Genomic DNA, 24612 nt, shown 5'->3' on the forward strand with positions numbered 1-24612 from the left:
CTGGGCCCGGCGGCTGCAATGTGGCCGCCATCAAAGTTGCTTTAGGTGAAAGTCTCTTTCTTTCCTTGTCCTTGGCTTGAACACCTTGCAAACCCTACACCTTTCAGTTTGATGTCTGTCCCCCAGGCAACGTAGACACGAGCTGTGGGGGTCACTAACTGGCATAGGTTTGCGGCACGTGGCACAAGCCTTGAAGCCATGGGCCTGAGGCATGCCCTGCGCGGCCCAGGGCCGGTGCTGGAGGCCTCCAAGCACCTAATCACTTAAGTGTTCACAATCTATATGTAAACGAACTGATAACAGCTACTCTAAAGGCTAAGGGACTGCTCTTCTATGAAAGAGAGAGAGGTTGTTCCAACGCCACCACGGATGGCAAGAAGGAACTGGAGGGGGTGGGGCCGGCGGGGGGTATATATGCAGGGGGCAGTGGCGCCACTCGGGGGGCCCGACGGGAGCCGCTAAGGGAAAAAGTTTCCAACGCTCGTGCACGCGGCGTGCGCACGCCTAATGTGGAATGGACGTGAACAAGCACTCGAAGAAGAAGCAGATCAATTCCTACAATAATCTAGACTTAAATGTTTAATTTTTTTTTTAATAATGAAGAAGGTGTTAGGAACACAGGCACTTGAATCTTTAATATGGAATTCTGATATGCTAACGGATGGTCTTTAGACCACAGTAGTTACAACAGCAAGAAATAACAGTGTGTGAGAGTAATTAGGCACCTGATTCTGCTGTGGTTTATAAAAAAACAAAAACTTTCCACCAACTTCAGTTCATTAGGAGTTTTGGGTACATATCCTCTCACAGGATCAGGACTTCTAACAAGCCCAAATGTAACCAATCTCAAAACAAGTATTTTTTATCAGCCTTCCAAAAAGAAAGTGGATACATTAATAATACCAAATACCCTCTCATGAACTGATAAAAAGCAGGTGCGTGAGTTTGTTAGAGTTATTTGAACTGTTGAATAAAAACACAAAAAGTACTCAAACCAGCTGTAGTTTCCGTTTGGCCTGTCTGTAAGTTGGTGATAGCATGTTTAATTCTGTTGTGTCTAGAAATGCTCTAGATGCTTCTTGCAAGCATTTTTGTGGTATCTGGATTCCTGCAAACATTAGCAGGTGTCAGTTTACCCTTTGAGCATTTTTTTTAGGGTATATCTCATGCTGTTTTCTTAGTGTCCTCAAGTGGCAACCCTGTTGTGATAACATTGGCCTGTTCTGTTTGGTTAAACAGAACCTTGGTTATCAAGATCCACCTGGAAAAGTCGGGAAAGGAAACATCACACTCCTGCCCCCCAACCCTTGTTTCTGATTTTGGCAGCCTCAGAACCAGCAGATTCATGTCTTATGTTTAAAAGATAAATAAATACAGCTAAATCAGTTTTACCACATGCGTTTAACAGAAACTTAAAACAATCATTTTTAACATTCACAAATTGGCACACCTATTCAACTTTTGTTCTCCTTTGCCCTACAAAATCTTTGGAAATCAGATGGACCTTTCAGTGGACCCTGAAAGCCACCAAATCTAGGCTCTAGAAGAAGAGGGTTCCAAAGATGACCTTGTACAGGGCACTACTTCTCTGTCAGCTGACATACTCCCCACCACCTTAATACACGGGACTGGTTATATACTCTATATGTGACTTCCCCTTAAGATAATCTGGAAATTGTAGCTAGTACAGAATGCAATTGCTTACTATGTAGATTTCAGCATAGGTAGTACATTACGTTTATGTACCACCATCAGCACCATTTAAGGACTTTGAATTTTTAAAAATGCTTTTAAATTTGGGCATTGCATATGTTCAAGACTATTTTGTGGGGAAGCTACAATTAGCTGAACACCTCAACTTCACATTGACAAAGGCATGGCTGACTACAGTGAGGTCCACATTCAGAAAGTCTGCAATCTTCTTACTAAGAAAACATGTTGGCAAAACACTTTTGGCAACTACTACTACTTGACCATCCAAATGCAGATTCAACAAGACTCCACATTGTGAGTCTGAAAAATGTCAGGCATATTTCTGTAAGTGGGAACACTGATATGAGTACCATTTCAGGTTGCCACCTTTCTAACTCCTGGTAACCAAACTCTGAGGCCCCATCCCCTATCCCGCCTCTGCTCCACCTCTTTGGCTGAGGCCCACCCCCTTCCCTCTCTGGATTGTCTCAAGGACCCGGTCTATGAAGGCAGTGTAAAGTGCCCTTGAAGTAGTAGTAGTAGTAAACTATGCACCTGACAATCCTAAATGGCACCCAGACAAAGAAGCTAAAAACCAGACTGTCCGGGTAAAAAACGGATGGGTTGCAACTCTAGTGACATTTCTTCTAGTTGCTTCCCCATCCTAGAAGTATCACTTTACTCTTAATCTAAATTTCACACATAGCTAGATGGCTCTAATCCAATTACTGCAATTATTTTTTGATGCTGGGTAAGTCATTATACTCCACCATCTATGTCAGAAGAAATGGAGATATAGAGCAGTACATTTGTTGCACGCTAACTACATTTCAGCCCATGGCTGCACTCCTTATAACATCCTATATACCTTGAACAGAAACAGTGACGGAACCGAATACTGTTTGATGCCTGAGAGAGCATTTGTCTGATACTACCCTCTAAGATCTTTCAGAAAGAAAGGAACAGAGCTACTTCCTCACCATTTCCAAGTGGGGCAGATCAAAGCGCACTACGGAACTTTTCATGCACAGCAACAGACTCCATGCAGACACTCCATGTGCAACAGTCTAATCAGAGGTAGATTTACACCCCAACTTGCTGCATGCTGTTTATATAATCAAATCCTTTATATGTCTTTGCTTGGACCTACACATAAGTAATCTACCCCTCATGAGCAAAAATATTAGGTGAAGGATCCTTCAGAATGGCCTTATCACTAGGAAAGAATCAACCAGTATGGTCTCTGGAATATGCTGCTTCTAAATTAGAGGGCATTTTGCTATTAGTGCCTTCACTAATTCCCTTGGTTAGGGGGAACATAATGCTTGGTTAGGGGGAACTATTACTGCTTCTAAAAGTCTCAGTTCTAAAAGTCTCAGTCTCCCAGTTTTGGAAGAAAGTGTGTCCCAGTGAAAGCAAGTGCTTGTAACAGAAGCGAGGCTTACTCTCTGGGGAGGCAGAGGCCAACTGTATATAGGCCTTGTGTATTTTTACCGCATCAATGGGTGCTGTGTCTTCATCGTATACTTGGTTGTGCATAACAATTATATCTCAGCTTTTCAGGGAAAGTTTGCTTCCTTGATATCACAATACTTTTCCAACTTTTCTGTACATATTTTTGGTTACTGGAGCCCTCCCATACAGTTTCCCTTCTGTAGTACTCCCATAGTTGGAATGACAAACCTGAATACGATGGAGAAATAAATTTATTACCTGATTATTTTGCTTCTTGGACTAGTCAGTCTTGTCATCTCATTGCCTCTCTAACTGATATACATCTAAAGTAAAATTTCAGTTCAGCTGGGTGAAGGTGTATCTCAGGAAATATTAGTCTAATGTTTTAATACTGTTAATCAAAGTTCTTAGACTATGTTTAGTCTGTATAAACAGTCTAGCTGTTTTTCCCAGAGGTTTTCCCAGGAGGGGAAGCCAAACCTCCATCCTGTGATTGACAGGTCTGATCTGGCCCCGGAGCTGCAGAGCAGAGGAAAACCTATTATTAGAATGGCTTGTCTGCATATAATGGAGAAGATTGTTACTCAATAGGCTAAAATGAAATCTTAACTATGGTGCTTGATGAATATCACAAAGACGGTAACAGATGTAAAACTAGGAAACAGGTTAGGCAATGTTATTGGTTCAGCTGCTATGCGAAAATATCTGAATCTGCGCAGGATTGTTTAAAAAACACAATTTACTTATCTTACTGGTTCTAAGATGGGGGGGAGGAGACAGGAAATGATCAACTATATGATATGTCTTTAGCTGGTATAATTGTGTCACCTCTCTCTCTCTCTCACACACACACACACACACACATCACTGCTATTCAGACAAAATTAAAATAAATACAGAAAGATGTTACAAGACAGCAAAAAATTTATTCTTCCTTATCACCTCTTAAGCCGAAAAGTCTGTTTAAACTTAATGTATCCCCACTTATGTAAGAGTTACACCACCCTTTAACTGAACAAAAGCTGTTGCATAGCCTTCATGAAATAAAGTTATTCTAGATTTTGTTTTAAAATATGTTGTCTATCATTAGCAGAAGACCTAAGGCACATAAAAACTGTTCTTATTTCCTATTCTGAAGCAATTTACTTATATTAGTTTGAAACTGTGAAAACTTATGTTTAGCAATAGACTAATGAACATTCTCATATAGATGATACAGATGGAGAAGACCTACTTGGGGAGATAGTCCACTGCTACTCTACCCCTAAATAAATTGCTACTTTTTGCAGATACAGGAATTGAAAGCTAGGTTGAAAAAAATATATCTAATTCCTCAATAACTCCTCTTTCTGATAGGCTCACTTACTGTCTTGCTGGCAACTGTATAAACAAGTATTTTCATTAGTCTTATGTTTACCATCTGTCTCCTTTTAATGACCTACCCACAGAGAAGATTGTTTTATAAGTAGGAAACGATCTTTTGAGACTTGGAAATGTATTACTTATGGTCAAGGCTCTTAAGGACAGGAAAGCACAGTTGTACTTGTTAACATATTTAATAAAAACTGAGTTTGATAAAGCTGGGAAGAGGACACAGGAAAGGAGCATTCCCCCTGCTTATTGTTCATCATGTGAGCCCTGCTTAAACCCTGATTATAACTTTCTAAAACCAATCTTTTAAAATATAGCCGGATAAGGCCTAGTTTGAAATGAGATACCTCAACTGGTGTAATCTTCTATTGCTCCATTGACTTAAATGGAGCTGACACTTTATACCAGTTTAGAATCTTCCCCCTAGAATCTTATTCTGCATTAATTCACTACAAAACCAACTAATATTTTTGCATATTTTATATAAGAGAAACTATTTCCCCCCAAAATTACATGAAATTGATGTGCGTGTCTAGAATATCAACCAGCAACTAAACCAAGGCTCCCACTGAACAGAGATGATATTCATTCTCCTTTTCCCAAACTTTAAAAATCCAGTTTTATAAAGTGAAATTGCTCAGTTTACAGCTCAAAGTTAGATGCATGACTCTATGTTACAGCTAAAGTATCATAGCGGAATAATCTTAGCAGACATTATTATGGTAAAACAGATTATTGTAAATGCTTTGCTTATAGTGTAATAAGCACCATTACCATAGCATCTCAGCTCTATGTCCAAACTGAAGATAACCTTTTCTGTATGATAGAGAGTGGCCTTCTTGTTCCTACCAGGTTTAAGACAGTAGGGAACAATCTTCAGGGCTATGTTCCAGGAAAAATGTCTGGGGGAGGGGGAGGATCTGCTCTGTTACTGGGAGAAGGCCTACTTTGGGTAACTTTACACTGGGCCTAAGGCCTGGGCTACACTGGAAGGGGCGGGGGGTTCAAACTAAGATATGCAACTTCAGCTTTGCTATTTGTGGTGTACAGGCATCGATTCGGGGATCGATTTATCACGTCTAGACGAGACACGATAAATCGATCCCCAATAGACTTACCCTATAGAGCAAGACTTTGACTCATCCTAATTTCTGGTGCTAGAGAGAGAGAAAGCAATGGGCTCAGCCCTAAACTACAAGATCCCACATTATTACAGATGCTGCAGCAGAATAGAGAAGCAGATATGATGGAGACAGTTTAACGAAGGCTAATAGAATGTTTTAAAGATAAACACTAGGACCGTGAAATGCAGAATTATATAAGGATCCAGGGTAGATAAGGCAAGGATCCAGGGTAGAGCGTGGAGTACTGTTGTGATTTGCTTTCTGTAGTTTGCCCTTCCTGGAAAGTAGGACACTGCTTGTTGAACTAGATACAGTTTCCATCTAGACCCCAAGATCATTGTCCAGATAGAATACACCGCAGTAATCCAGGGTGGAAGTGATAAATGGATAGATCTCTGTAGTTATGCCTGCATTTGACAGGAGAGGATGAAGTCTCCTGGCTCAGTGAAGATAAAAGGCATTTCTGGCTGCTGCTTCTGTTGGATAGTCCAGGAGTAGAGCTGATGCCAACAGGACTGAGAGACTGCGTAACACCTTGAGGTCACAGCTCCTACTACTTCCTAGAAATGCTTTCTTCTGCTTCTCACCATCACTTCAGTCTTCCTAGACTGAGTCTGACTCATCTTTTTTTCCCCATCTAGGTTCCAATTTACTTCAGACACTGGAACAGCTAGGAAATGGCATTCTCTCCTGTTCAGCAGGAGATCCTTAGAGATGAGTTTAAGCACAGTAGGCTATACTGGCTTCTTCCATTGAGGAAAATATTCCCTCACAGGAAGTGTTCAAAGAACAGCTATCTTAAACTTTATGGGCCCAATACATATTTCCATCTACTTGTATATTTCTAGGATATAAATGATAATTACTCATTGTCAAATCTTCAGAATACAGTTGATAAAAGGTAGAAGAAGTATTTCTTACAAATATATATTTTTTCAATTAGCAACAGATCTCCCTTATCATTAAAAGAAATGTCAGAACAAATTACATCTGCAAAATACATTCTCAAACATAAAATTCAATTACAACTAAAATATGACATTCTGATAATGATAGTTTGAGAAAGCAATGTAAAATGTACTCATAAAATACGTTTTCAGATTACTTTTAATAAAGTCAAGCAGACAAAACTATAATTACATTTATTTTATCTGAAAATATATCTAACATCAGAGATTGCACCAGTTGGAAGCAAGTTATAGAGACATTTTGGATGAAAACAGAACGGAAGGGAAGGAGGAATTTATTTTGTCATCCATATTGAACTCAAACTACTGAGAGACAGACATAAGAAATGGCTTGCACACTCACATCTCTACCAAAGAGAGAGAAAGTGTTTTTAAACAACTCAATCAAAATAACAATGTTAGCAAAAAGGTTAGCTGCTCAAATTACTGACTCCATTCATATTTCTTTCCTGGGTTTCTTTTGTAAAGACAAACATCATAAACTGAACATTTTGAAATACTATTGAATTAATACTAATACAGCTCATTACAGCATTTGATATCTGTAATAATTTTACATTAAAATTTGCTATAAATGCCCCACCACTTCACACTGGTCTAGATCACAATTTTATTAAACTGGCATATTGTATTTAACAAAACACATTAAAATGCCAGAGACTTGTCAGTTTTTGCTACAGGCCAATAAGTTACACTATCTGCTGTCCTGAACTGGGCCACAGTTTAAGGAGTAAAGACCATTTTGGTCTGTCTGTCTCATTCATCACTGTCTCTAGGTAGGCCCTCTTGATTCTTCACTGGCCAACTATTTCCCCACATCCATTATTTATTGATATTTTTTAAAAAATTAGTTAAGTAAAATAGATAGTAATTGTTTCTGTGTACAAAGCATAGAGAAGGGGACATGTGGCTAAAACAGTGCTTTATTGGAGCATGTTAGCAAAGCATTTTTTTGCTATAACTAATGTCATCCAAAGGTGCCTTTTATTAAATTTAGTGAAAGTGAAGCAAGCAGCAGTGACCACAATTATAAAAATAAGCAAATGAGTGCAGTGCTGGTTTGCTGAGTTAGATTTAGGGATATAGGCTGATGACAGCCCTTCCACCCCCTCACCCAGGGACTCTGTCACCACTAACCAACCCTGGCACTATTTTTAGCTCAGCATCTTATTTCCAGTGGACATCTCCTTAGTCTCCATCAGTTCTACCCCTGCAAGTGGTTGCAGTGTTAAGAGATTTCCTTTTCACTATAGCCTGACATCTGGGGCACCCAAACCACAGGTTAACTCAAGACAATCACCAGGAATGGGTTAAATTCCTGAAAGGGCAGGGTCCCCAAGCACTGCTGTGGGTGAGGAAACATGGGCTGGTGGATAAGACTTGCTTCACTTCTCCCCCTCAGACCAGGCGCAGCTCATTTGTAGTGAGCTGTAGCTCACGAAAGCTTATGCTCAAATAAATTGGTTAGTCTCTAAGGTGCCACAAGTACTCCTTTTCTTTTTGCGAATACAGACTAACAGGGCTGCTACTCTGAAACCTCTCATTTGTAGGGTAACGCAGTCCAGTCACACTGACTGCTCAGGCCTGGACTGTGCTAGCTGGCGTCCCCCAACGCTGAGCTGTTGCGTCTGACACAGCCCTCCTGCTGTCTCGCCCTGTGTGCGCGCTGCTGGGCGGCTGAAACGGCTTCAAAGCCTGAGAGGGGCAAGTTGGGGGGCTGCCCCCGCGAGATGACACAAATCACCGGTGTCCCTCTGAATCGCAACGAAACAGGCGCCTCATTTGCTCACTTCCCTGCCACTACGGGAGCCTGCGGCTGCAAGGACCTAGTCTCCCGCTCCCGGGCTGCGTAATACTTGGGTCGCATTTCAGGTGTTGCGTTTAGGGTGCGGGCGCTGGGGGTGGCCTGCGATACGCAGGAGTCAGGCTGGACGACGGGGTGCCGCCTTCTGGCCTTAATATCGATGACGCTCTGCCAGGGATTGGGAACGGCGACGCCAGGGGGGCGACAGGGGGAGCCCCGGGAGAGGGGAAAGAGGAGCCCCAGGGCAGCCAGGCTTCTGGGAACGGCCCAGCGGAGGCGGGCAGGGGACTGGGAGAAGCGGGGCCGGGCTCCGCGGCGGAGAGGAGAAGGGGGAGCCGCAGGACAGGGCAGAGGAGCAGGGCACAGGGCGGAGAGGGGTCGGGCTCGGCACGGCCCGGGCAGGGAGCAAGGGTTGCGGTGCCCTGGCTGCGCGGAGCGGGAGCCGCGCCGGCCCCACTGAAGTTTTCCGGAGAAGTTTTATGCCCTGCGGAGCGTCTTACCTGGGGGTCCTGCCCGCGGCTCCGGCTCACGCTAATCCCGGCGGCTCGCGGGTGGGCGGGCGAGCTGGCTGGCTGGCTGGCTGGGGAGCGGCGGCGGCGGCGCGGCTGTGGCTGCTGCTGAGCGCCCCTTGGCTGCCGCCGGCTCTGCAAGTTTCCATAAAAGTCCTGGTGCGCAGCCCTCGCCCGCATTCCAGGCGCGCCCCGGCCCGGCTGCAGCTGTCCCGACGCAGGCAGGCAGGGCCCGCCGCGGCCCCCTCCCCGCCGGCACAGGCCGACTCAGCGCGCCTGGGGCAGAGCCAAGCCCCCGGCCGCGGCGGCTGGGTTATTTTGAGCTGGAAGCACCACAGGCTATAAATAACCTGGGGCTCTGGGGAGCAAAGCGTTCCCGGGGCCGGGCCCCGCGCAGGCGGCCTCCCGCCGGGATTACTTGACAGGAGGGGAAGGGGACCCAAGGAAGCCTGGCAGGTGAGACAGGCAGGGGACCAGGGCAGCGAAACAGACCTTGCCATGGCCGAGTGGCACCTGCCATGCTGGGCAGAGGTGAGACCTGGCAGGTACATACCTGGTGCGCCTGGGATATTTGTAAGGCGCCTATCACCTAGTTTCAGAGTGGTAGCCTGTTTGTCTGTATCAGCAAAAACAACGAACAGGTTTCAGAGTAACAACCGTGTTAGTCTATGTTCACAAAAAGAAAAGGAGTACTTGTGGCACCTTAGAGACTAACCAATTTATTTGAGCATAAGCTTTCATGAGCTACAGCTCACTTCATCGGATGCATCTTAATGAAGTGAGATCAGATGTTGTAGCTCACCAAAGCTTATGCTCAAATAAATTGGTTAATCTCTAAGGTGCCACAAGTACTCCTTTTCTTTTTGCAAAAACAAGGAGGAATCCTTGTGGCACCTTAGAGACTAACACATTTATTTGGGCATAAGCTTTCCTGGGCTAGAACCCATTTAATCAGATGCAGGGAGTAGAAGATACAGGAGCAGGTATAAATACATGAAAAGATGGGAGTTGCCTTACCAAGTGTCTTCTAAGCAGTCAGAAAATACTTACGGCTCACAAGCCTTTCAAGGGGCCTCTTCCCACACAAAGTTCTGCACCACAGCATGCGGAGATAATGCACTGGCTCATGCTTTGTGAGTAACTGTGATCTGGGCCTCAGACCCTAAAGCCCTGGGGCATTTTATAGCATCAAGCCCATGAAAGCAGCCAGCTAATAATAGTAGGTGACAAAGTTCAGGGTGGTGGAGTGGGGAAGAGTCTAGACAGTACCAGGACTATGGAACTAAGTTAGCTACCTAATGAAGAGTGTATAAATTATTCTGAAACAGCCATTTAGGGAACAGATGGTGCCTATCTTCCTTCCCCTGGAAATTAAGAACTTTTCTGTGCTTGATGCACAAATATAACTTTAAAACTTGAATTTTAAATATACTCTCCTCCCCTCCCCCTTTAAACTCACCTATAGAGTTCTTCCTTCCTTAGATTATAAGGTCTCTTAGGCAAGAAGGACTGTCTCCTAGTTACATTTGTTGTACTGTGCTTAGCAGAGTGCCTTAGACTTGGTTGCATACGCCTTAGAATAATACATGATATTGCAGCTGGCAGTCTGAACATTGGACTGGAAACAAGGCATATTTTTTAACACTGAAAGTAATTAACTGTTGGAACAATTTAGCTAGGGTTGTGGTAGATTCTCCATCACTCACAATTTTAAATGAAGATCAGATGTTTTTCTGGAAGATCTGGTCTAGGAATTATTATGGGGAAGTTCCATAGCTTGTGCTATATAAGAGGTCAGACTAAATGATCACAATGGTCCCTTCTGGCCTTGTATTCTATGGAGATTAAAAAAAAAAAAAAGAGAGTGAGGACACAAGAATTCCTCATCCTTTCCTCACTCCAGTGGATGAACCAGTATCTCTGAAATAAACCTTTCGGTTAAAACCAAGATGGGATGATTTAATTTAGACTTCTTTTTAGATAGCAATGAGCAATTTGAAAGACAGAGTTAAAATAAAATGTCTTGTGACTTTGTGGCTACAAGACTTAGATGGGAAAGTACCATCTATTTAGGTTGTTAAAATAATGCTTTTTGCCCTACAAAGCCATTTATAATGTACCCATTACTATGGAAACTGAAAACCTTAAAAATACTAGTGCATGTGAATGATAGATATTATCTTTGCTCCTCCTTTCTAATAACAAATATGACGACTTAGCGCAGGAGGGGTGTCTAATTTAGAGGAGATCACTGGATTCCATATCAAGTTATGGTCCAGGATATAAATTCATAACTTCATAGACTACTCAATCTAGACACTGCTGCAGGGGAGGTTTGTCTAAGGGAAAAATATAGTTTATGTAGTAACTACACTTTTATTTATAACTTATTCATGTGCTGTCATTATTCAGTGAGAAAACCCACTCTCCTTTAGGCCTCCTGTTTCTGTTCTCTTTCTTTGCATGCATTCTCTGTACTGTCCTTTGGCTTTCTTTCCCTGCAGCAACTTGCAATTCTCATCCCTTGAAGGCTTCACTTCCATCCCTTTTCCCATTAGCTATTAGAGTTGACACACCAATAAAATTAAAAGAGGACAGGAACATTCACACTTCATAGTCACTGTTTCAGACTCTGACAGATATTGTGATATTGGCTTGCACTCTCACCTCATAGGAGCCATCTCATTTTTGATTGAAGTGGCCTTGTCTCTAATGCTCCCCTACTGGGCTCTTCCTTTGACCTGCAGTGGCCTATCACAACCTGCTTCACCCCCCAAATCCCCTCTGGATGTTCAGTGATTTGGTTCTCCAGCCATGTCACATAAACGTCTAAACCTCTTCCAGGCTACCACAAACAAGTCCAAATAAAAATCAAAAGAAGTCTTCAAACTAATATCCTGCTACCCCTTTGAAGCTTCATTGTAGTTCCCTTATTGACTTTACCTCAGGGCTTCCACTGCAGGAACCTAACCTGCTCCTATAATGTTCTTCCTCCATTGTTTCCTAGCTATTAAACCCTAGCCCAGGACTTCTCTTTGCCAGAGAGATCTGTCTCCTCTGCAGGTACTCACCAACTGAGCTTCCTCTTACCTCCTGGCCTAAGGAGGCAGAGCTATTAATTACCCCCCAGATGCAAAGCATGACTAATTGGGGTTCTTTCTCTTGCCTTTCAACTGGTGGGGATTAAGCCCCATCAGACTCCAAGGTCTATGAGCAGGGTCTCTATGGGTCTGTCATGCCACTTACACTCATGACATGGTCTAGATCCTACCTCCAGGCTATACGTTTGACACTCTAGGTCTATATCTTTTCTTCACCTATGTTTTGGTTGATAGAAGAAAGGAGTAATAACTTTTAAACTACAGGACTAAACGACACCAATTTTCTGTTAGACTTTTGCTAGATCATCATCTTACCATGCCAAAAATCATGCTTGGGGATTGTTTCATGTGTAGAATTAAACAAAAAAGGGCCATACTATCAGTTTAAATTAATGCACCTAAATGAAACATGTTCTAATAGTTTCTGCCCCCCTGCTTTTTCTTTTAATTATTTAAATTAAAAAGAGTTTGAGAAGAAAACCCCAATACCTACAAGTTTCATTGGTGCCAAAGGTGGCTGCAAATAAAATATTGGTATATTAAAGTACACACGCACGTTATAGGAAAACCTAATTAAAATTTAGACATGTAAGGAAGTACTGGAGTAGATATGCATCAAGCTGGTCCAACTACATATAATGAATGAGCATTAGAACAAATATATAGTAATTTTTTGCTTTATATATGGAAATTCATTGTACAACTCAAAATGAGAATTATTTTTCTTCTATAGTATTTTCATTGAATCGTTATACTCGATATACACGTTTCATTTAGGCAGTAGACAGTTCACCAGTATGCTTACCCTTAGCCAACTTCAGTTGATACATATTTAGTTTGGTAAAAAACAGACTACATAAGTGAAGTACAATAATCATTAACATATTAAAAGTGAGATTACAACTAAATCACAGCTAATATAAATATCTTAATCCTTAAAAAGAAAAGGAGTACTTGTGGCACCTTAGAGACTCACCAATTTATTTGAGCATGAGCTTTCGTGAGCTACAGCTCACTTCATCGGATGCATTCAGTGGAAAATACAGTGAGGAGATTTATATACACACAGAACATGAAAAAAAATGGGTGTTATCATACACACTGTAAGGAAAGTGATCACTTAAGATGAGCTATTACCAGCAGGAGCGGGGGGGGGGGGGGGGAAGAGGAGGGAGAAACCCTTTTGTAGTGATAATCAAGGTGGACCATTTCCAGCAGTTAACAAGAACGTCTGAGGAACAGTGGGGGTGGGGTGGGGGGAAATAAACACGGGGAAACAGTTTTACTTTGTGTAATGACCCATCCAGTCCCTATTCAAGCCTAAGTTAATTGTATCTAGTTTGCAAATTAATTCCAATTCAGCAGTCTCTCGTTGGAGTCTATTTTTGAAGACTTCTTGTTGTAATATTGCGACTTTACAACAAAAAGACTTCAAAAACAGACTCCAACGAGACACTGCTGAATTGGAATTAATTTGCAAACTAGATACAATTAACTTAGGCTTGAATAGGGACTGGATGGTCATTACACAAAGTAAAACTGTTTCCCCGTGTTTATTTCCCCCTGCTCTCCTGCTGGTAATAGCTCATCTTAAGTGATCACTCTTTACAAGTGTGTATGATAACACCAATTTTTTCATGTGGTGTGTTTACAAGTCTCCTCACTGTATTTTCCACTGAATGCATCCGATGAAGTGAGCTGCAGCTCACGAAAGCTTATGCTCAAATAAATTGGTTAGTCTCTAAGGTGCCACAAGTCCTCCTTTTCTTTTTGCGAATACAGACTAACAGGGCTGCTACTCTGAAACTTATCTTAATCCTTGTATCATTTAATGTTTCTGACTGACCTTAGCAGTACCGTATGGCTTTTGCATGTAACTTGCTCCAACTAGCATCAAAATTTGCATTCAAAAGTAGCATGTTTGAACAAATAAATTCAGTTCTGATATTTCATTATGAAACACTACATATAAACCACTGTAGTGCAGTAGGAGACGTACCATAAATACTGAAGTGTAACTTTGGCATTCCTGCTTCCCAGGATAGCAGGCATAGGTAGAAAGCACTTCAGATATATGTAGCTGGTTAGCAACAGATCTTCTTTATGTACTTTCTTCTAGGCAACCATGCAAAGGAATTAATTTCTGTGACAGAAGCAGCCAGCTGTAGGATGAACTAGAAAGAAAAAAATTACAGTCCAAATAACTGCATCCATGAACACTGACTCCTTCTCTCCAAATCTGTATCCATTTTCATCAGCAGTTTATTGGAAGTTCACATGATAAGTACTACTTGCTACATACTATCTGAAGCACACAGTGGTGACCATTTTGCTGAAAAGCAAGATAGTGACTACATCAGAACAGGAAACACGTGAACCTGATTTAGAGCCTAATCCTAATTCTGTGCGATGCTGACTACCACCAGCTTCTACAGGTTTAAAAGGATTAAAAATTAATATATTGAATTATCATCTATGTTCTACACCAGTGGTTCTCAAACAGTAGGTCAGGACCCCAAAGTGGGTCACGACCCCTTTTTAATGGGGTTGCCAGGGCTGGTGTTAAGACTTGCTGGGGCCCAGGGCCGAAGCCCAGCCACCCAGGGCCAAAGCAGAAGTCTGAAGACTTCAGCTCTGGATGGCAGGGGTCAGGTTACAGGCCCCCTGCATTGGGCTGAAGCCCTTGGGCTTTGACCCCCTCCCCCCCTGCCCAGGGTGTGGGGCTTGGGTTTTGGCTTTGCCTCCCCCCCCCCCCCGGATTTGTTCCCCCCCTCCCAGGGTTGTGTAGTAATTTTTGTTGTCAGAAGGGGGTCATGGTGCAATGAAGCTTGAGAACCCCTGTTGTACACCACTTTAGACTTAAAAATAATTGAGAGACAAGGTGGGTGCAGTAATCTCTTTTATTGGACAAACTTCTGCTGGTTAAAGAGACAAACTCTGGAGCACCACGGAGCTCTTCTTCAGCTCTCTGTTGCTCGAAAGCTTGTCTCATCTCACCAATCTTGTCTCTCTCATATCCTGGGGCCCACATGGCTACAACACTGCACATTAACAATAACTGTTTCATTAATTTTTCTCTATTTAGCATTTTTTAAATACAAACTGCAGTTCTCATTTTGGATATAAAATAGACTATTCAGGTTCCAGTCAATTCTACATTTATATTATGCACAAGCAGAATGGGTTGCACCTACCAATAGGGGCACATTTGTTAGCAGGGTGGGAAAAACTGGGCCCACTAGAATGTAAAAGAAGACATTTCTATTGAACTTTGGTTTTGTAAAAATTAAATTTCCACATCCTCATGAGCAGCGTTAGGTGGCAGTGTTCTAAACATCTTATGTAGAATGGAGGGAGGAGAATGGACAGGGCTTCCTTTGACATCATCTCAGCTGGTGAGGTTGCTGGATAGAGCATGCTGTTTCCTTAGTACTTCCATTCCCAGTTTGATTCTTAATTAAATATCTCATTATTCAGTATACTTCAGTTTTATACATCACAATAAATTGTTAAAATGTGAATTTCTGGAACTGTGCCCCAAGGGAAATGAGTATCTTTCTTTTGAACTGAACAGGAAAGGTGAAAAAGATTCCACACTCTATCTGAAAATACTCTTTGGAGAAAATACATATAGTGAGATGAGATGCCAGGTCATGCATCAGCAACAGTTTTTGGTATCTGTATTACACATACACATCAATTATTATTCTGATTTTAACAATATTTCAGTTGACATTTCACACAGATTCACAAGTAACATCACCACCTTTCTTGTATTCAGAATGTTTATCCATGATTTTACATTTTTTTGGGATTGGTTTCTGCAAGAGAAGCAGAAATATATTTAATGAAATACAATTCCAATTTGTTTACATATTTCGAAACTAGAAACTTTTAGCTACAAAGCTGCAGAGTTATTTGTAATTATCCCATATCAAGTTTATTATATATGGAGGGACATTTCTCCCAATGTTGTGGCTGCTTTATGTCACACTTCTGGTGCAAAAGCAATTCAAAAGCAGCATGAAAGCCAGTGAGGCCAGCCATGGAAAGATCACTTCAGGTTGACATACAGGATCCTGCACCATCTTTACTCCTGACCGCTAGTGTAGGGAACGTGGCCAGGGAAAAGGGACTTGGCTACAAGCTCTCTGCACCCTGGTGATCCCCAGCTACTGTACTGGACCACATGGCAGTTGGCAGCCAGCACAAGTTATAGCAATCTGAAAGCTGCTCTAATTTATGCTATGAGACCAAGAGAGCACAAAGCACATTTTGTCCACATCTAAGGATCTGGGCCAGAAAGTGCAGAGTAAAGACAGTAGCTACTAAACCACTTGCAATCTAGCATATGGTGACAATACTGCTTACAGTCTGCATTAGCAACTACTGTCAAGAAGTCATAAATGCTGGTGGCAGCACATTAAGATGCTACAGGTTATTCCATATTTTTATATATATAAAAATAAAATGTTTTAATCTGTTTTCCTTTATAAATTGGATTGTGGAAGGGCACATTAACACAAATAAAAAAAATCTTACTCAACTCTTACTTTTGTTTTTGGCCTATAATGCAACATTAAACTTAAGACTTTCAGCCTTGAAGCCTTAAGTATCAGAACCTGGAACTGTAACTGTAATCTAAAATGTTATTTTAAAAGCTAAACATTTATTCTATTATGTGTATCACTCAGATGCTGAAATACTCTATTTTTATAAAGTACCATAAAAAGGGTCTTTGTGGCTTCTCTAAAAGGGATACCCATGAAAAAGTTTTTCCTCAAACTTTTTATTCTGAAATTCAAGACAAGACTACACAAAAGATTCCCTGAACTGAGCACCAGTTGTGTGTACTGAAAGACACACTTACCAAAACTCATATATAAAGTCCTCTCCCCAACCGAAGGCTGGCTTTTTGAAAGAAATGACTGAGACTGATTTAATTGAGAAACAACATGTCTTTAGGTTTTATTATACATCCTTACTTTAAAATATAGTTAAAATGCTACATTTGAACCAAGAATGATACTAGTTTATTCATAATCACAGCATAGTTTTAAAAACTTAGAAAGATGAGTTTTAAACCAATTAATTAACCCGAAAAAACTGTCATTACTTTTAGAATATACCAAACAGTGATCTCACTCGTGATTTCAAACATCAACCTCAGTGATGATGTATTTACATATTTTAAGCCAACACCAATTAGCATTGAGTTTTTCATGTTAGTTTCACCTGCCCAAATTGTGAATGCATTTACTACATTACTCCATTATGTTTCAATACAAAATGACTGCTTACCTACACAAACACAAGTATAGGGTGTAGTTAAATATTTTGTCAAGTTTTGTTTGTTTGTTTATTTTGGATTTTTTTTGGCAGGTGTATCACATAAGTTGAAAGATGTGTATACCTTGGCTGAAACACTTTCTAGACATAAAGCACATTGCAGAGTTTGTACTGAACATTTCATATAATAAGGCTTAAAGACAAATTCATCTAATAACTCCATATACCACATACTACATAATATCTGTGGCAAGTGTACAGTATTTCATAAATACATTTTACCCAAATATTGCAGAAAAAACTTTGGGGTACATTATATATAAATACAGAGACAGCTGAGCTGTGATTTTTAATTTAGGTATATATACTGTAATATGCTCACCAGTTCTTTTCCTAATTTTTTTTTTAATCTCCCTGAGTCCATTCCATATTTAGCAACACAGTTATATTTTCAGATGTTTGCTCAAAAACAGTAATGACAGCACTGGAGGAGGGGGAAAAGGCAAGGTACACTCAATTTAGATTTTTTTAAGCTTATTGTACTTTCTCTTCCAAAAGCCCATTGGCCGTGATGTGTCCACGACCACTTATGCAACCACTGACATGCCTTAGTGAATCAGCTCCAAGGTAGGCCATTAAAAGTTCAGTGCGACGCATTAGCAATTGCATAAGATCTTCAGCTAAACTCTCCATAGTTGAATATCGCACCTTTTCAAAGTCAAAAATGTCTTTGAGGAAGTAAAGAACTTGATCCTAGTGGATAAAAAAGAAAAACCTGTATTTACTTATAGCAATGTATAGAGTTTTGTTAAATATTAATTAAACAATGTTATATATTTTTCCTCATTTATACATAATCTCTCCAAAGCATACATAAAATATGCACACAAATTTATTGGGAAATTTCTTACTGTGTTTAACTCCCAACATTCAGTTACTAACTCTCTTGACTGTTTTAAAAAAAACCATTACAAATAGACACTGTCAGGTAGGTTTAGGCTCCAAAACCAACCTAAGATTAATAGAAATGTTCAGGATTAATATTTTTCTTAAGACGTTTTGCTGAGCTGCAGTGTTGGAAATAAACAAGAAAGCTTACAACAGCACTTCGATAGTGCATGGAAGAACAAGAAAGGGAACGGACTATAAATAAGTAAAACTGACCAATCTAGGTTCACTGTTCACACAAAATGAAATAAAAAATTAGAGCAACACCATAAATAGTGAATTGCAAATTATAGCCCTAATGTTGCAAGCAAACACTTATGTATACTAGTAGTCTCATGACTTCAGTTGGATTCTCATGTACAAAGTGTTACACAGACTCCTAAGTGTTTTCAAGACTGGGGGTCCTATGTTCTGACAATTCTTAGTGTGTTAATAACTTACAGCAGGGGTGGGGAACCTCCAGCCTGCTGCTTAATTTAATCTGGTTTGTGGCAAGTCTCTGCACCGTGGGCCAGAAGCCCTGAGCCTTGGTGCCTCCCCCTCCCTCCCACCCCATGGGGTTGTGTGTGGCCTGCGACTGAGCCTGCACCCCCACCCTAACCCCCTGCCCCAGGTCGGAACCCGCTCCTGCACCCCAACCTCCTCATCCCCAGCCACATCCCAGAGCCTGCACCCCCTCCCGCACCCCAACCTCCTGCCCCGAGCCTCCTCCTGCACCCTGAACCCCTCATTTCTGGCCCCACCCCAGAGCCTAGGTGAAGCCCCGAGCCACTGCACACCCCTCCCTCGCCCCATGGTGCTGCATGCGGCCCGTGACTGATTTTTTTCGGTGGGTCAATGGCCCCTGATAGAAAAAAGGTTCCCCACCCCTGACTTACAGTATAATTAACAACATAGGTAGGGATTGTTTTTCTAGTAGGGGACAATTAATCCCTGTTATTTGTGGCAACTGGGATACATTATAATCAGGATGAATATTGACTAGCAAAGATTTTTTATATACATTATTTTTATCTTAATGGTGTCCCTTTAAGTAATATCCTCCCATCTGATTAGTGCTTTTTTATGTTAGATAAATGATCGTTACAAAAAGGATGCATACCTTAAAGAAGCAGCATAGATCATAAAGAGAGTTTCTAGGTCCCAAAAAGCCCCATGCCAAAACAGGACTCACATGCTCACAAATGGAATAGAAGTGTGCAAAAAAACCATCAGGTACCTGGTGATGTAAGTAGTAGAGAAAGGAGTTATTTTTCTCAGTATAAATCCCTATTATATCAAATTAAGGCATTATGTAAGTCTCTGGTAACTAGCCAAACTACTCATTTAAATTACATTGTATATCAAGTAAGTGGCAGGATTGTTAAAAGTTTTCATCTTCAGCAGTATTTTAGAATATAAACATTTTGAAGGAATCTCGATATAATATTGATAGTCATACATTAATAATTTAAGGCTAGAAAAGACCATCAAATCTAGTCCAGTGGTTCTCAATTGATTTACCACTGTGCACCAGATATGCAGCTCTGTGTGTTATGGGGGCCGCATCCACACAATATATATACTACCTGTATGGACCTGAGGATGTCACATGCGGTGTAGCTGTGTGCTCATTGTGTGGCAAACGGCCTGTGGGTTGAGAACCACTGATATAGTATAATACTCTTATATAACACAAATCATAGAATTTCATCCAGTTACACCTGGATTGTTTGATTAAAGCACCTTTCTGAAAGCATCCTGTCCACCACTTCTTTTGCTAACTTGTTCCAATGGTTAATCATTCATTGATAAAGTTAGATCTTGTTTCTAATTTGAGTATGGCTGGCTTTAACTTGCAGCCATTGATTCCTACTATGACTTTCTCCACTAGATCAAAGAGCCCTTTAGTACTTGGTATTTTATCCTTGGAAGGTACATACACAACATCATCAAATCATCTCTTGGTCTTCTTTTTGATAAACTAAACATATATGGCCTGAGAGGGTTGATATATAAACAAATGTGTCTACTACATCTATTTGCGTATTTTATTTATTCCTTCAGACTTAAATATCTATTGATGGCCAGCCTATTCTGTCAACACCCATTTCAAACTAAAATACAATAAAATATAGAAAATTATGCACACACCAATGAATGGCCACCAATCCACCCCCCTTTCCCAAGCAAAAAACAAAAACAAAACAAAACAACCCTTCAACTAGTCTCAACCTTAGCCCCAAAGACTTACATATGTGCTTAACTTTATGCACTGTGAGTTGACCCATTAGTCAACAAGACCAGTCACACTGAGTCAAGTTAAGCACTTGCAGGATTGGGACTTCAGTGTACAGGGAATTAAACAGAAAAATAATCTATGCACTGAAATGATGAAAATAGACTCTTTATTACTACTTTTCTAAGTACACGCTCTTACAAACTGTTGGCATGGAAACAAATATCTCGTTTACTGGAGTAAAGATTCACAATTTGCAAAAGATGGTTACTTACCTGTACTGTAACTATTGTTCTTCGAGATGTGGACGCAGACATGTATTCCACTTAGGTGTGTGCGCCCCCAGCACTCCGAAACTGGAGAACTTTGCCCAGTAGTACCTGTAGGGTTAGTGCTTTCATCCTATGGCTCTTGTTCTTCCCCAGGCTATTTAAGGACAGCACCATCCCAACCCCCCTCAGTTCCTTCACACTAAATGTCAAGAGTAGAGATTTTGATGCAGACGGGATGGAGGGTAGGTCATGGATTACACATCTGCACCTATATCTCGAAGAACAAGAGTTACAATACAGGTAAGTAACCGTCTTTTCTTCTTCAAGTAAATTTGCAGACATGTATTCCATTTAGGTGACTCACAAGCTCAGAGTCTACTTAAACAATGACTGCAGGACTGCCTTCCCAAAGTTTGCATCTGACCTAGACACAGTAGTAATTATACAGTGCCTAGTAAAAGTATGTACAGAAGGCCAGGTAGCAGTCCTGCAAATGTCAAATACCAAAACATCACTGAGGAATGCTATCAACATTGCTTGGGCCCTTGTCGAATGAGCCCGCAACCTCCGTGGAAGCATCGCTTGAACTACTTCATATGCTGATGTAATATAGAAAGTTATCAATCTGGAAATCGTTTGCACAGAGACCATTTGACCCCTCAATCTATCTGCGTAGGAGAAAATCAGACGAGGCGATGACTGAAAAGGCTGAGTTCTGTGTAGATAGAAAATCAAGCGTGGTCTCAAATCCAACATGTGAAATCGCTGTTCATCTGCGCTGGAGTGCAGTTTAGGAAAGGACACCGGTAAGTAAATAATTTGATTAAATTGTAAAACCATTTTTAAGAAAAATTTTGGGTGCGTATGTAAAGCCACTTTGTCCTTGAAAACCTGTATGTTGGAGAGTCTGCCAGTAAGACCTCCCATACTCTCCTTGCAAATGTAATAGCCACAAGAAAGGATGTCTTCTGACACAGGAAGGACAGAGAATAGGTTGCCAGGGGCTTGAACACAGGACCCATGATGGCAGTCAGGGCAGTATTAAGGTTCCACAAGGGAAGTGGCTCTTTCACAGACAGTTGGAGACAAATGACTCCCATTAGACATCTCAACACCATGGGGTTTGGGAAAACTGACCTCCCTTTGATGGGTGGATGAAATGCCAAGATCGCTGCTAACCCTCAATGGACTGAGACACAGATCAAAAGACTAAGATGTAACAGGTACTCCACAATGTCCTGAACGTATGCCAGCTGAATTCCCCAAGCAAGCAACAAACTGAAAACTGCTCACACTTGGCCAAATAAGTCACCCTAGTAGAAAGCTTCCCACTGTTACACAACACCTGTCCAACAACATCCAAACTTCATTCCTTCTGCTCATCTAGCCATGCAAGCATTCATGCCATGAAATAAAGAGTATTGAGTGCTGGATGCAAAACATGACCATGATGTTGAGTCAGTAGTAGGTCAGGATGAAGAGAGAGAGAGATGGGAGTCTGAACCAATAGACCGAGTAGGTCAGAGAACCTACATTGCCTCAACCAAGGTGGAGCAATGAGGATTAGTTTGGCATGATCCCACTTCAGCTTGAGAATGACGTGTGGGATGATTAGCATCAGAGGGAAGGCGTACATCAGATTCAACCCCCAGTTAAGGTGGAAGGCATTGGTTAAAGAGCCTGGATTGAGACCTGCTTGAGATTAAAATTGATGGCACGTCTTGCTGTCTCTCGTTGCAAACGGATCAATAGCTGGAATACCTTATTCCACGAAGAGGGACTTCAGCACAATGGACTTTAGAGACCACTTGTGATTCTGGGAGTAATTCCTGCTTAGGTGATCTGCCAAGAGATTCTGGACCCCAGGTAAGTGTGCTGCTATGGGAATGATGCTCTCCCTGTTTCAGAACTGCCACAACTTGATTGCCTCCCAACACATCTGGTTAGAGTGGGCCTCCCTGCTTGTTCACATAACGCACTGCAGTGGTATTGTCAATGAGTATATGAACCACTGTGCCATGATGTGACCCAGAAAGGCTTGACAGGCGTTGTAAATGGCTTGGAGTTCCAGGATATTGATAGAGAGGGAAACTTCCTGTTCCAACCACAAGCCCTGCATTTTTAATACACCTAGATGTGCTCCCTAAATTATTGAGGAGGCATTGGTGACTATAATTCTGGCCGGTGGAAGATGTGCAAAGGGAACACATTGGCATACGTTGCTCTGAACTGTCGACCACTCAAAGGAGGCTAGGACTGCCAGAGGCACAAAGACAACCTTGTCCAGCGAAAGACACCTTGATCGATAGACAAACTTTGGGGATCAGGAAATACTTGGAAGAAAAACCCTTTCTTTGATGTTGCAGGGGAATTTTCTCAGTAGTACCCTGTGTAAGAACAGTCTGGACCTGCTGCAAGAGCAATGTCTCGTGAGGGGGTCCCTGAAGGGGTATGGGGAGAGGCGACAGGAATTGTAGGGCATAACCTACATATCATGTGCTTAGGACTCATTTGTCTGTGGCAACCATATTGCAAGTACTGTAAAAGCAAGACAGCTTGTCTCTGAACTGAGGAGGGGAGGTCACAACTAGAACACTGTCCTGGACATGCAAGTCAAAATGGATGCTGGAGGATGATGAGCTGGCTGGTCGAAATTTACTCCCAGGGAATTCTGCACCAAAAAATTAAAAATTCTGTGCACAATATTTTAAAATTCTGCAAAATTCTGCATATTTTTTGTCAAAGCAACACAATATGATCCATCTAATTTCAATTATTTTGGTAATTTATTTAAGCTACAATACAATGGATGGAGAATGGGAGTGGGAAGCACTGGAGGAAATCACCAAACCCCTCTAATAGTAATGTACCTAGTATTGACCCTTTACTTCTAGTTATTAGTCAACAAATATATGTAGCCATATGTTCAGTGTTACATCATAGGCAACTGAAGAGCAAGTGAGGGCTAGGGATTCAAACTCACAATTTATACTGGCTACTGACCATTTCCAAAAAGGTCAGTAGCAAACAGTTCATGGAGCACATTTTGATAGGAAATTTTTTCAGTCCAAAAATTTATACCACTTCTAATCACTAAAGCACATAAGCATTTATAAGGTCATACTGTCCTTTATGAAAAGGCTCCTTTACACCACTCTGGCAATGTAAAGGAGCCTTAAAATTCTTATACTGGTTTTATACTTCTGGGGGAATTCACTAAGAACAACAGGACCAATTTACTCTGTCCCCTCTGCTCTGAGGGGACAGAGCCTGCCCCACACCTACCTCCTCAGAAACACCCCAAAGCCCTACCCATCCACACCAAGCATGCTGCAATAGCGAGCCTCTCTCTCTCTCTCCACCACCCCCAGCAATTTACATCTCTACCAGCTGCTCTGGGTGCCCAAACCAACCTGCCTGCACTGCTGAGAAGGCGTGCATGACTGCTCTTGTGGATTCCCTTTGCTTCTCGGTCAGAAGTAATTTTTCTGTGGAGAAGCAAAGAAATCTGCAGAATTCCCCTGGGAGTAGAAATCAGACCCAGAAGACCTCCTCTGCAATCTATGACCCTTCCTGGAAAAATCCTATGGTCTCACAGGGAAGGATGACTGGTGGAAAAAATGCTGAGAGTGGTGCTGCTGTTGACTCCTCTTTGTGACTGGGGTATAAACTCCCAAGGAAATCAAAGTCATATACAAGTCCTTAAAATTAACGTAAGGACTTGTCAGTCTTTTCTGAAAACAAAAAATAACTGCCAAAAGATAAGTCATCTGTGTACTGCTGAACATCAAGAGCTATGCCGGAGATCTGCAACCATCAGGCCCGCCTCATGGTCACAGCTGGTGTCCGCCACATCCAGAG

General features: G+C 41.6%; 2 protein-coding genes across 14 annotated transcripts in view; both read right to left on the reverse strand.

Moving 5' to 3' along the window:
• NEXN (nexilin F-actin binding protein) overlaps positions 1-10098 on the reverse strand; it is a 46427-nt gene extending 36329 nt beyond the window's left edge. For 5 of the 9 annotated variants that reach the window (XM_048862287.2, XM_048862288.2, XM_048862284.2 and 2 more), the window contains exon 1: positions 9974-10097. In XM_048862287.2, the coding sequence (XP_048718244.1) occupies positions 9974-10028 (55 nt within the window). In that variant the 5' untranslated portion in view covers positions 10029-10097. Of the gene's footprint in view, positions 1-8914; positions 9059-9973 lie in introns of those variants that run through there. The other 4 variants (XM_048862289.2, XM_075131720.1, XM_048862290.2 and 1 more) reach the window with 2 other exon arrangements.
• A 6864-nt stretch (positions 10099-16962) lies between these two features.
• MIGA1 (mitoguardin 1) overlaps positions 16963-24612 on the reverse strand; it is a 59117-nt gene continuing 51467 nt past the window's right edge. For all 5 annotated transcript variants that reach the window (XM_075131723.1, XM_075131721.1, XM_048859803.2 and 2 more), the window contains 2 exons: positions 19364-19480; positions 16963-18066 (listed from right to left, as the gene is read on the reverse strand). In XM_075131723.1, coding sequence (XP_074987824.1) covers positions 17848-18066; positions 19364-19480 — 336 coding nt within the window. In that variant the 3' untranslated portion in view covers positions 16963-17847. The remainder of the gene's footprint in view (positions 18067-19363; positions 19481-24612) is intronic.

Source organism: Caretta caretta, chromosome 8 (genome assembly GCF_965140235.1).
Source record: "Caretta caretta isolate rCarCar2 chromosome 8, rCarCar1.hap1, whole genome shotgun sequence".
Classification (NCBI taxonomy): Eukaryota; Metazoa; Chordata; order Testudines; family Cheloniidae; genus Caretta; species Caretta caretta.